Source organism: Cygnus olor, chromosome Z (genome assembly GCF_009769625.2).
Source record: "Cygnus olor isolate bCygOlo1 chromosome Z, bCygOlo1.pri.v2, whole genome shotgun sequence".
Classification (NCBI taxonomy): Eukaryota; Metazoa; Chordata; class Aves; order Anseriformes; family Anatidae; genus Cygnus; species Cygnus olor.
Window position 1 is genome coordinate 22,100,566 of NC_049198.1, and position 13,538 is coordinate 22,114,103.

Here is a 13,538-nt window from a genome sequence, read left to right on the forward strand (position 1 = left end):
TGTGGTTTCAAAACATTTTTGAATTTCTATATCTCAACAGTGGTTTTAAGACTTACATCGATTTAAGAAAAATATGTATCTGAACAATTAACATAAAAGAAAAGATGGACTGCAAAGGAATTATACTGTAATACCACAAATGATTGTTTCCTGATTAGTTAATCTGCTAAAGTGTTTTATTTTCACTACAGGCAAATTTATCAGCAAACTTAGAAAATATCAAGTTATAATTTAATAACAGGCCCTTTATCATAATTAAGACGGAAAAAAAAAAGAAAGAAAGAAAGAAAGAATCTCAGTACATCCTATTTAGAAACACTGCATAACTGGCAGCACCATCCAGCCTGTGCTGTAACAACTTAGAACCTCAATAATTAGGCATATTTTATACAAAATTATAAAAAACCTCTGAGTTCTTCGGGCTGCTATATATCTTTCTGTACAGTAAAATATACTAAAATGGCTTTGTATTTCCATCAAGTTTCTCAAACTAAATTCTATGTTTTAAAACTACTAAAGCTCACAACATTGTTGTATTGCAAACTCCCCTTCTATTAAACTTTAGTAAGGACTAGTTAATTTATAAAGCATGCATATGGAAACTCATACAGCAGAAACCAGATTATTGTCAACAAATCCTTTATAGTTCAGCAATTATCACTCTGCACCATATTTCAACCTGAGATAAACAGATGAATAGCTTTCCCTTCAGTCATGGGAACCATCCCTTACTCATTTCCAGTAACACTTTTACGCTTAGTAGGTGGTAGAGCCTGGTATATAATGAGTAGGAGACTAACAGCAGTAAATACTTATATGGACTATCTTACCTGTCCCCAGTCTCCAGTAACCCAGCGAGGAGGAGGACATCGACCTAAACTACAGCGGATGCGGACTGGAGGTTTACTTTCCTCTTGGCATTGAGCAGCTGGAAAAGTTTTTAAAAGATCGCTGCTTTTGCACAGAACAATTCGGTGTTTAAATCCTGGACCACACTTTGGTGTGCACTGAAAAAATATTGGTACAAACAAATAATGAAAATTCCACTAAAAGGTCAGTACAAGTTTTAAGAAATATTATGGAGAAGTTGAAGGAGATATTTATGTTCTTACAAGTTCTTACAAAACTATAATTTTCCCAAAATGGTAGTTTTAAAATTATTAGAAACACAAACAAGCTGGCTGATGACTGCTTTATTAAGTTAAATCTTTTATAAGTTTTAATTTAATAAAAGTATTTTTCCTTTGCTATTTATGTGACTATATTATTTGCTTTTGTACATGAAAACCTTTAGGTTAGGTTTAAGATAAGCACTAAGTAAAAGATAAGTAACTTAAGATAAGCTGCAAAGTAAAGAGGTCTGCCACATGTATCATTATTATGAAACAAACTTAAGTGTAGTTATTTCAGAAACAAAATAGAACTCACTGTTCTACTTTTTTTAACACAAATCTTGTACACCCTAAGCATATGTCTACTAGAAAACTCGGGGAAGAAGGGAAGGAAGAGAAGAAAAATCTGTCTGGCTGAAATGAAGAAAGAATTAAATATTGATGCTAAATAGAGATCAAAAGAGAATGACAATGAGTATGTCAGGTCTTCCGTGTCATAATCATAACTTCTTTTGGTCCAAATTCTATGGAATATTGTATTTTTTCCACAAAATTTCACATAAAATGCATAAAACCTTAAAGCAGGAACTGGAAGCAAGTGCCCCTTCCTAGCTCACTGCTTAAAAATCACTTGCATTCAATCTCCTCTTCCTGGCAATGGAGCATTCTGTGAAAAGTCAACAGGAAAGAGAGAGAAGGCTGGAAGGACCTGCCACCATCATAAGGGTAGTCTACAGATTTGTGATCAGTTCACTTTGAGAAACAGCAGGAGACAGAAAGACTTGAAACTCCTCAGAGTTGCAGAGAGTTGTGTTCTGCACTCTGGGTGGTGCATTCTAAAACCTGAAATACTATAAAAACACAAATAGCAAGCTATCGCCAGCTGAGAACTCAGTTAGTTAGACATGCTGAAAAAATGTCTTCTAAATAGAGGCCTTTGGAGAGGATATGTGGAGAAATATCTAGCATGTGAATCACTGCGTGACTTTGGGAAGAGGTTGACACTCAGCTTCTCTTATGCATCAAGGCAGGCAAAAAGTGTAACTTCCGATAATCAGTTAAATAAATGTCAAAATCCAGTGTGCCTATGGAGTTTCATAATCCCAAGAATATGGTAGCAAATAAATAAGAGTTTGAGGATCGGCACTTGAGTTTAGGTGTATCTGTTTTCTAGTCTTGTTTGAAAACACATTTTTAAATCTATGTCTAAACTGCAACTTGAGGAAAATCTTTCAGCTATTTGTACCACTTACTAGTAAAAAAAAAAAAAAAAAAACTTTTTGGAGTTACTCGTAGTTAAAATTCCACTAAGTAAGATAGACTACACCCTGTACCCAGAACTGAAAGCAAAGTAAGGAAACAGGCTCCCTACAATAATACTGAATCACCAAAACTAAAAAGCATCAATAGAAGCTAACACAAATTCATGTCTCCAAAGCAAATGAAAGACAAAATACCCACTCAAGGAAAAACAGAGAATCATGTTCCCCACTACCACATGCCTGTTGAATTTTTGACTCAGTGGAAGTCATGACTAACAGTAATATGAATGCAAAGTAAATGTACTTGTCTCTGATAAGGTTCTTCCCAAGAAATCTTTATTTTTTGCTGTTTTATTATATAGAAATATATAGAAGTAATTTACAGTGTGCAGAAGAACTCACCTCAACTACTTCAAAGTATTAATTTTTTTATGGCAAAATTGATGTTACCTAAGAATTATAGAATCATATAACATCCCAAGCTGGAAGGAACCCACAAGGATCATCAAGTCCAGCTCCTGGCTCCACACAAGACCACCCCAAAATCAGACCAGACGTCTGAGAGCCTTGTCCAAATGCCTCTGGAACTCTGACAGCCTTGGTAACGTGGTACTGTGCCCACTGCCCTGGGGAGCCTGTCCCAGTGCCTGACCACCCTCTGGGTGCAGAACCTTTCCCTAACACCCAGCCCGACCCTCCCCTGTCCCAGCTCCATGCCGTTCCCTCGGGTCCTGTCGCTGTCCCCAGAGAGCAGAGCTCAGCGCCTGCCCCTCCGCTCCCCTCGTGAGGGAGCTGTAGGCCGCCATGAGGCCTCCCCTAAGCCTGCTCTGCTCTGGGCTGAACAAACCAAGGGACCTCAGTCGCTCATACATCTTCCCCTCTAGACCCTTCACCAGCTTTGTAGCCCTCCTTTAGACACTTAACAGTTTTATGTCTTTCTTATACTGTGGTGCCCAAAACTGCACACAGTATTCAAGGTGAGGCCGCGCCAGTGCAGAGCAGAGCAGGACAATCCCTTTCCCCCGACCAGCTAGCAATGCTGTGCCTGATGCACCCCAGGGTACAGGGTTAGCCCCTTTTGCTGACAGGGCACACTGCTGCATCATGTTCAACTTGCCATCAACCAGAACCCCCTGATCCCTTTCTGTGGGACTGCTCTCCAGCCTCTTGTCCCACAGCCTGTATATATATACAGGGTAGCCCCATCCCAGGTGCAGAATCTGGCACTTGCTCTTGTTAAACTTCCTATGGTTGGGGATTGCCCAGCTCCCCTAGTCTGTCAAGCTCTCTCTGTAAGGCCTTTCTACCTTTGGCAGAGTCAACAGCTCCTCCTAATTTAGAGCCATCCACAAACCTACTAAGTATACCTTCAAATCTTGCACCCAAGTCAATTATGAAAACATGAAAGTGATCTGGCCCTAAAATGGAGCCCTGTGGAAGCCCACTAGTGTCTGGCTGCCAGCTCGATGTAACCCCATTTCCTACAAACACTCTGAGCCCAACCCAACAGCCAATTGTTTTGTCTAGCTGTATGCTGGACATCTTGTCCAGAAGGATACTGTGAGAAACAATATTGGAAACTTGACTGGAATCCAAAATATTACATCTATTGGCTTCAATGATTACATTCTGCTGGACAAGCCACTGTCAGTTTTAATATACGTATGGGTATTTTTATAGAAACACGGAATCATAGAATGCTTTGGGTTGGAAGAGATCATCTAATTCCATGCTCCTGCCATAGGCAGGGACACCTTTCACTACACCAGGTTGCTCAGAGCCCCATCAAACCTGGCCTGAAACACTTCCAGGGCTCCAGCCCTTCTCTTAAAGACATTAATTAATCTCTATATTTACAAAATAAATTTGTTTCTCTGTCCTACAAGACAGAAAATTTCTTGTTAATTAATTTCTTGTTAATTACCATTTAAAGGAAAAAAAATGTAACTATACTGATGCTCATCAACTACATTAGCATATGAAAGATTTTTAAAATTTCTTAATTTTACCTAGTATTGTCTATTTTTCATATAAAAGCAAAGCTTTAGGACTTCCATTCCAGAGAAATGGAGCAAAATTTGCCACAGGCTTCAAGCGAAGCACTATTTGACTCTTCTATTTTCACTCTTGTTTTCTGTACAAAAACAGAGGCAGCATTTTCATGCTTCTGTCAGAAAATCATATATTTGATGCATATTACTAGAGGGATTTATATATATTATCTTTCTGGGAACAATGAGCAGAAAAAATAGCTTTTTTCCTCATTACATTAAAATGTTATCATCAGGCAAAATTTGTACAAGAAAAAAGTCAGCACTTTTTCACAACCAGATGCTTAGCAGAGCTTTAACCTTTAGATGAGAACATTTGTGTTCAAAATTATAACACATTCCTACTCTATAAAAGGTTGGATGTGAAAGCTTCTATGTTGACAGTTCCAAGGATGACATAACAGTCAGCAAAGTCTGCAGAAAGCAGCTACAAGGGAAAGCTTATATTTGATAGTATTTAAAACATGTATGTATGGCTCTATAATTTGTCAAATGGATACTACTACATGTTAGTATTGAGACAATGTCCAAATATTCCAACCAGAAATGAAGTACCATGGTAATGGTCACAAAGAGCTTAAAACTATCAATGCCACAGATATGATGTGAAAGAGTCTTCAACTGAACATCCTTTTCTACTCATCCATTCTTTCCTTCTCGCTCCTTCCCCTTGTGCTCCTTTCAAGTCAAATTCATTCTCGATGGGCTGCAATATGCTATACCTTTTTAGATAAGGACAAGGACCATTTAAAATATTTTCTGCCTTGATTTAAATTCCCTATTTCTTGTGTGAAATGCCAACAAACAGTGGGGTAAAAAATACCGTTCCACATGTAGATCAAGACATATTTTAAAATTCACTGTGTCATTTCATGAAGTCCTGCTCTAAACTGAGAAAAGTTTCTGAAATGAATGTTTTTTCCTGCAGGTTTCAAGATATAAAACTGACAACTTTTTATAGAATCAATTCAAAAAAATACCTGTTATCTTAAAACTGTATAGAACTAGAGACAGATCCAGGTACGATCTGTGAAAGATATCTGTTTTATGATATCAAATCATTTACAAAACCTGGTACAAATAACAGGAGGTTTAGAATATAACCAAAAACATCTGTATGATAAAGCAATGAAAACAAAACAAAACAAAATGAAGTTCACACTGTATTTTAAAAGAACTTTCTTTACATAGAAGTTCACTAAAATGACACTTAATTCCTAATTCCTCATGGAACAAAACCAACAGTTGAACAGTATAGCATATTAACACATTTTCTTTTGTTCAAAGAAAAATAATGAACATAATGGGGAAAAAAGTCTACACAAGTAGTTTCTTCAGCTGAGAACACATGGAGATTATATAGGCATGAAATTCAGAAAGTAAGGAAATGAACCTCAGCACCTTCTATGGTAGCTCACAACACATGAAGATATTACTACTTTTAAGTTCTGCCATAATGTTTAGACTATTATTACTAATAATGAATGGAGTCTCCATTATTGGAGGTATTCAAAAGCCATCTGGACATGGTCCTGGGGAACTGACTCTAGGCGCCTCTGCTTGAGCAGGACAGTTGGACAAGATGACCTCCAGAGGTCCCTTCCCATTTCAACTGTTCTGTGATTCTGTGAACCTGTATTAAAACATTATGGCAAGAGCTGATCTGTACTACTGGTATGGCCACTCAGAGTAAGGTTAGTAGGCCTTCTTCTTTGTGCTTTGAATTTCCAGAGGTTGTAATGATTTTTGGAGATAAAACTATCCGTGGATAGAGGAGATCTGTGCAATCACAAGCACATTAACCTTCGTGATTGTTTAGAGTGCTTTATAATTTATTTTGAATGAAAAACTGTTTAAAGACAAGCAAATATACAGGAAACGGGATACAACAAATCATGGGTTTATCATTGATAGATTATTCCAGTTTACTCCAACAATCTTTTTTCATTTTTTTTTTTTCAGAAAGAGGAAGCATAAGATTTCTAACCTCTGGGCTTCACTCATCCTCAATGGTGTTTGAGTATGACTGTATGAGTATGACAAAGCGGTCATCCTCAATGGTGTTTGAGAGATGCTACCTGCAAAGACCTTCTAGGATCAGCCATGGGACTGGATCTAATTCATATTTCTTTATAGTTTACTTAATACTTTACTTTATACTTTACTTATACACCAGTTGTTTTATTTGTCCTGTTACTGAAATTACTGAAATTAGCAGCTAGCACAGGTAACTAACTGACCTTGGTGCTAAAGAGGTATGCTTTAAAGAAAGAACTGGAAACCTTGAAGACGAGAATAACTGAAATGAAGTGAAATTTGGCAGTATTAAATACAAGAGAACCCTTAAAACACACAAACAAACAAACAAGAATCTCTATCTAAACTGGTAAATCACTAACTGAAATGAAAAAAAAAAAAAAAAGGAGGATAAAGTTATGGATGTACTAACAGAATGCAAGATAGCTTAAGTAATCATTATGTGACGTTTGTGGAACAGAAAAAAGGTATACCAATACACCATACGTTATAGTTATTTTCAGTAAAGGCAGGAAACAAAAGAACAAGGCACATACAAAATTGCCTTTGGGATAATATATAGAAATATAGAGAGAGAGACTTCAAACTGAAACATGAAAGCAAAATGTGATCAGGGTTAATTCCTTTCTCATGAATAATAGCTGGAAAAGAAGTAGGGTTTGTTTCAGATAACAAAAGCAAACATGTACAAACTGGTATGGAATTGGAACATTTCTTGCAATTCAAAGAGTAAAATTCAGGAATAATTTTCCAAGAAGCAATATGACAGCTCCAAATTAGCTATTTTTAAAATACAGTTTAATTCGTTTATGAAAGTAATTAGATTATATTGCTGCATTTGACAGCAGGGCCACAGACAGGAAAACCTTCCTTGTAAGTACTACAAAGGCTACATTGAGATAATAAGAGGGGTGATATAAGAGTCCAGGATAGATGGATCTGAAAAAATATACAGCCATTTTTGCATTGTGATTTGCATGTGATGGAGTACCACTCAAATGTATCACAGATCAATCTGTCTTCTTTCAGCTGCACTGGTTAACATCCTTCAGGTTTAATACTTGGATCACTATAAGGACTTATGCTGTAACAGAAATCACCATATTTAACAAAAGATGCTTTCTTCAGTTAAGAGAATACCAATTTTCAGGTCTGCCTCTTAAGGCATGTTACTAAAAAAGGCGATGCTTTACATGACCATGGCTACTTCAGAAAAAAAATCTTGCAGTTTACTCTGGCTTTTGATAGTGTAATCCCGTCAACTCTTCTCTCCAGCTATTTTCCCATTCAAGAAACAATGGAGATGCAAACTGACTTTTTCCTTAAGACCTGATACTGAAAGCTAATCTAGTTTTTATTTTTTATTACTTTACTATTCTATTTCATATTTTACTATTTTTCTATTATGATTAATAACAACAGGTCATAATCGTTTGACAAAACAACAGAACTGACAACACAGAAGAAAAGAAGAAAGAAATATGAATGACAAAGACTGCTTCAATAATCCAAATCAATCAGGTTTTGAATTTTTCATGAATACTTTACATTTTGAGCAGCAGTAGGAAATGCACCAATATTCAGTGGTCAGAGCTCTTGTCTTATTGAGCTAACATAGCAAAATTTCCTTACTTCTGACCAGTCCAAAGCGACCCACTGTGGGGGACAGGACTGATTGTTACAGGGCTCTTTTTCAATAGGCCGGTGTGTTAAGCAGTTGGTATTGTCCAGTGTCTCTTCCTCAGAAGGTCCAATCTTTCTGATGCAGAGAACTGTTCGTGAACGCATTCCTCCATCACAGGTCTTACTGCATTCTGACCAATCTCCTATAAACCATCTGGATAGAAAAAGTTAGGAAATTCTATTAACACGTCAGAAATGGATTAGATAATTGCACAAACCCATAATCCAAATAGTTTAAATTACTAAAACTTAATCATTGTTAACAATACATCTATTCAGAGTGAAATAAAGGAGAACATTATGGGTCTTTTCATTGAACTTTTTAATTTATGCCTCACTGCAATCATATCTTCCAATAATAATACTACATATTTTTCTAGAGCTGCAATTTCCAACCTAGACTACAGTAGTTAGAAAGGACAGTTGATCCTGACAAAACTTCAGTTACTCAAGTAGATTTGCACTGGACTTGCATGACATTACCCATCTGAAAGTGGTTTGCAATTGGAAATGTTTGGGAACCACTGCTGTAGGTTAAAGAATATGTTATAAGCCTAGATGTTTGCCTTTCTCATATCATTACAACAAAATGAAATTTCATCTCAGAATCAGTCCGAGAGTTAATTATGAATGCTATAACATGTTGTCAACATGCCAAAAATGTCAGGTATGTCAGTTCCTGGATGTATGCTTGGAGTTGCCTTGTAAGATGTCATTGTCTGAAGCCTCAGCCAAAAGTATTTGCTGCTGTATTTTGTGTTACAGAATGTATTCTATTACGAACCTGAATCAATGAAACAATTTTTCTTCTGCTAATTTTGAGCCCAGTAAGACAGATTTAAACATATGCCATATTCTGTCATTACCCCAGTGAAGGAGAATTAATTTGTGGTTCTCAAAAAACTTACGCTTTTACCATGCCAGGGAGAATTAGAAGCTCTTTGGAGCTTTGGAGAGGCTGTATTGTTAATTCTTAGTTGATACTATGATTTGCTCAACTGTATTCTCAGCTACCTTTTATGTTTATACTCTATCACAACACAGCACTATTCACCTTTTAGGAAGAGAACTATAAAACAGCCCATAAGATCCAGAGATAGTCCTGTATCCTTTCTTAAAATCTGAAATTTTAGGCATCACTTATTGCAATGTGAACAAACAGTCTTTGCTGCTGTTCAGAAGCCTCAAACATAATGTAACTGGCATTCACTATGAGGAGTAACATAGGTCTTTTCACTTTCATAGTTTTTGGTAATCACCAGAAGAAAATCAGAATTTTATTAATTAAGAACAGGAAATATCTGGCCACTCCATTTAAAGAGTAAGCCTTATTGATTGATAGATCTTCCAGCCAAAATGGTCAAACTTCTCAGGGCAACTATCTCAAAAGACAGTATTTGAACAACCTCCTTGCAAAGTTAAGGAATCAAGAACACTTTCTTAGGAGTCTGGCACTTTGTATTCACCCTATGGGGACCATCAGGGCAAAGACAGGTATGGGATCAGCTGTTCTGACATACGCAAGTATATGCTTATATACGACTTACTACCCACTTTCTGAACCTTGATGAGTTGGTTTTTATCATGTTCATCATGTTCATTGATTTCCCTGCTGTACTGAATGTATAATCTAGAATCATCCTGCTTTGTGGTTTCTTTTTCTGTTTTGTTTTTGAACTGACATTTAAAAAACAAACCAATAACAAAAAAATGTATGTTAGAGTAACTATATTATCACTAATTTTGGAAGTGCTAATTTCTTAACTGTTAAATCACACAAAGGAAAGGAAAGCAATTTGTTTGGTAAAAAGGAACTGACAAAACATGACCACTTCCCAAGTTCTGTTTTCAGGTACATGGTGTGAGAGTTCAGTTAGCGCACTTACAGCCACACTAAACAGTGTTATACAAGCAGCATACGTGCAGGATAAGCACATATTTACAGATAGACTGTGGGGACATACAGTTTGTAATAGAATATAGAAGAGACCGCAGTATTTCCCTATTTTGTGATATCTACGCTAATCAGCATTAATGATTTTCACACCCAGTTGAACTGTATGTACGGAATATCACTGAACTTAAGCTAACCAGAGCTTGAGAATGAATTAGCCCTGATACAACAATACAATTGATAATGTATCTCTCATTTTTTTATCTCAAAAAGGAACTGTTGTGCAAATGCTGAAATTATTTTCCAGTGCAAAATATCACAGCTGTCTCTAAACAATTTTTGTTGTATGTTATAGGTTCTTGCCAAATTTTATTTTTGAACAAATGAGCTGCTGTGTTTTAATTATCTTGTCAATATATAGCAAACAGATATCCTTAATTATAAAACAAAATAGACTTAACCAAGTATGCACCTAATCCTAAAGGCACACAGTATTACCATATAATGCTGAGAATCCTGAAGAAGACAAAGTTGTTTGACATAACTATTACCAGTAAATGGTTTGTCTACTAAGCAGTTTCTAGGTTTACCATTTCCAATTTGAACACTTCAACCCAAATTTTAAAGTAATATACCTAAAAATAGGGTAAACATTTAGTATAATGGGAAAGTAAGTCTCCCCTCACCTCAAGATTCTTCTGTCATTAGTGTCAGAATGTTCTCCAGTTCTGTTCTGAGCATTAGGCACCACACCTGACACCTCCATCTTCAGAAACTGCTTTGCCAGTATCTTTTTACTTACAGTGTCTGTGTTGCTTTGTGTAGTTTGAACGCCAGTTTCTCAGTCAGATCAGACCTCTTCTAGGATGAATTATGTTTCTTTCACAACTGATTCCAGAGGACCAAGAAACCATAACAAAAACCCCAAAACAAATAGCGTCTCTGGTAGGACAGATCTCTAATGCTAGATCAGAATTTTAAGCATACTTGGTCAACAGGATTTATTATATATTACGAAGGCTTTTCCATCTACGCAAAACAGATCCATCTTAGGGATAACTGACTTACTCAGGTGGGCAAGGCTCAGTGTTGCAGGCTCTTTGGTTTTCTGGAGGCTTACTGTCAGGGTCACAGTAATTGTTTTGTACAATGGAGTTGTCATCCAGTCTTTTACACACCACCTCTTGTTTCTGCACACCTTAGGATGAAATTAAACATCATTAATTAATCATTCTTACTCTTCTGCTTGTTGAATAAAAGTGTATTTCACCTGTTGATTATTAACCCTGCTATCCCTCTTTAACTGGTTGAATGCTTCAAGGATGTGAATTCCAACTGACTGAATGCTCCTGACCACACAAAATCTTTCATTTTCCTTTAATTTTAGGCCACCCCGTTGAGAGAGGATCTTAAATTGCTGTTGTGTTCTAAAACAAAGGGAATATATTTATAGATTTACTAACAGATTGTTTTTATTTGTGTATTGAAAAAAAAAAATCCATTTCCATCTAACCTCCCATCTTGGTAAAAGACACTCTTGATTTCCAAAGAAAATATCACCAAATAGAATGTGGTCACCCTTCACTGCAGAATTATTGTTTATGTGCTCTGGTTTAAAATAAGTCAGCAATACTGGGATACAGTTTTGCATTTTTATGTGTGTCGTCCTACAAACATTTTCTTCATTAAAATAATAGAAGTATTATTCATTCTGAAAGATGAAGTTTGTCTTTGTGAATGCTCATTTTGTCTGGCACTCCCAGCTCCTCTTTCATTATGTTAACCATCAACAGGCTGTTCAGAATTGATTATTATTTCCAAAACATAATGGCATACCATTATCAAGACAGCATTGCAAGGTAACATTTTAAGCTGATTTTCTACTTTTTACAAAACAGAATCTAAAGAAAGCCATTAGAGAACCATTGATATATGATAACAATGCAGCTCCAAGCATTGCTGAAAACAGTGGTACACGTGGCCTTCTCTGTTTTTAGAACAAGCTGTATGTTTGCTAGCATAATACAACTGTGGATCTGCAATTCATATTCAGTTCTCATTGAACACAAGTGGTCATAGTACTGAAATAACAGGATTATTTGTACAATACAAGTTGAAAAAAGCCCTAAAACTTTCTTAAAAACAGAAGCAATTACTTAACTTTTTCCAAAATCTGAAATGCATACAAATAAATAGAGATTAAAACATCCTGGCTTCAAATATGTGCCAACTTACTTTACAGTCTTGTCTCTTTTTAAGACGAGCATTTTATAGGGGATAGATATGTATGGTAATAAGATTAATTACATAAATGTGGTTTTCAGACACTAAACAGCCCACTTACCTTTCAATTGTTTTTTTTTGTTTTTGTTTTTGTTTTTGTTATCCGTTACAGACAAGAACGAAATCTTTGGTTCCTAACATTAGACCTATATGGAACTTAGGTATTTATTTCCAAGTAAGTCAAGCCTAACCTGGAGATGCCTGAAGTTTGGCCCACAAAGCACACTGCTTGGCTACAAACAGAAGTCTCCCAGTCTATGCACAGAAGCATTGTCTCTTTGACGTTATGAGACATACAGGATGTGAGACATATGTCTCTCTGATGTTATGTAGAAAGAACGTGGAGAATAGAAACCTCATTTTTCACAATAGTCTTGAAGATGGCATGCACTCTTTCATGAAGCCACAGATCCAGGAGCAGTAAGTTTGAGCATACAGTACTTCTGTATGACAGCGGTTAATTTAGTCAGCTAAATGGCAAGTCTGCAGTTTCTAAACCTTGGGTTATTTCTGTCATTGTCCAATTACAGTCTAATGTAAAATGTAGAAACCATCTTGAGAGCAAGACCTGCCTGTGCTAGATGAATGTCTCATTTGCTAGTCCCTTTCTTGTCTTCTTGCCACTGGACCCATGAGTCTTGCATCCCTGGCTACACCATGGCCTGGAATACTTGTTTAAAAAGTCTTCCTTCTCCCTACCTTTTTGGATTTTTTGACTATTCTTTGGCACACAGCTAGAGTACTTTTCTGGAGATGTAGTCCCAGTTGATATCTCTTCACTCTGAAACTAGGAATTGCTACTTAATAGACAACTGTCATTGCATCCTGCAAAATATAGGTATTACCACTCACACAAAAATAGAGCCTTGTTAATTCAAATACTCTAAGGAGAACTCAGCTGTCTGGATCCTGCACAAAAAAATGTGTGACCTCAACACAAATGTGTATGCTCCTGACAAAAAGGAGAGGAGTTAGACTTGTCACTAAACATCTCACTTCTTATGGGCTGCCTGTTTAGCAGGTGATAACTTTGAGCATCAGCTCTCAAAAGCACATGCCACCTCGCCTTGCCTCAAAATTATTAACCATATTGAGACCAAAGGTGTCTGCCTAATACTGGAGTGTTCTCTCTACTGCAGTCCCTGAATCCAGAGCCTCAGCTTTACTGCTGGGGAAAAGAGATCTCCTTTTTGATTATAGCTATACACAACTTTCC

At 36.6% G+C, this 13,538-nt stretch overlaps 1 protein-coding gene across 7 annotated transcripts in view; it reads right to left on the minus strand.

The window, feature by feature from the left end:
• Positions 1-13,538, minus strand: part of ADAMTS6 (ADAM metallopeptidase with thrombospondin type 1 motif 6) — a 157,799-nt gene that overhangs the window by 10,320 nt on the left and 133,941 nt on the right. For 6 of the 7 annotated variants that reach the window (XM_040540685.1, XM_040540686.1, XM_040540681.1 and 3 more), the window contains 3 exons: positions 11,108-11,237; positions 8,095-8,299; positions 831-1,007 (listed from right to left, as the gene is read on the minus strand). In XM_040540685.1, coding sequence (XP_040396619.1) covers positions 831-1,007; positions 8,095-8,299; positions 11,108-11,237 — 512 coding nt within the window. Of the gene's footprint in view, positions 1-830; positions 1,008-6,243; positions 8,300-11,107; positions 11,238-13,538 lie in introns of those variants that run through there. The other variant, XM_040540687.1, reaches the window with a different exon arrangement.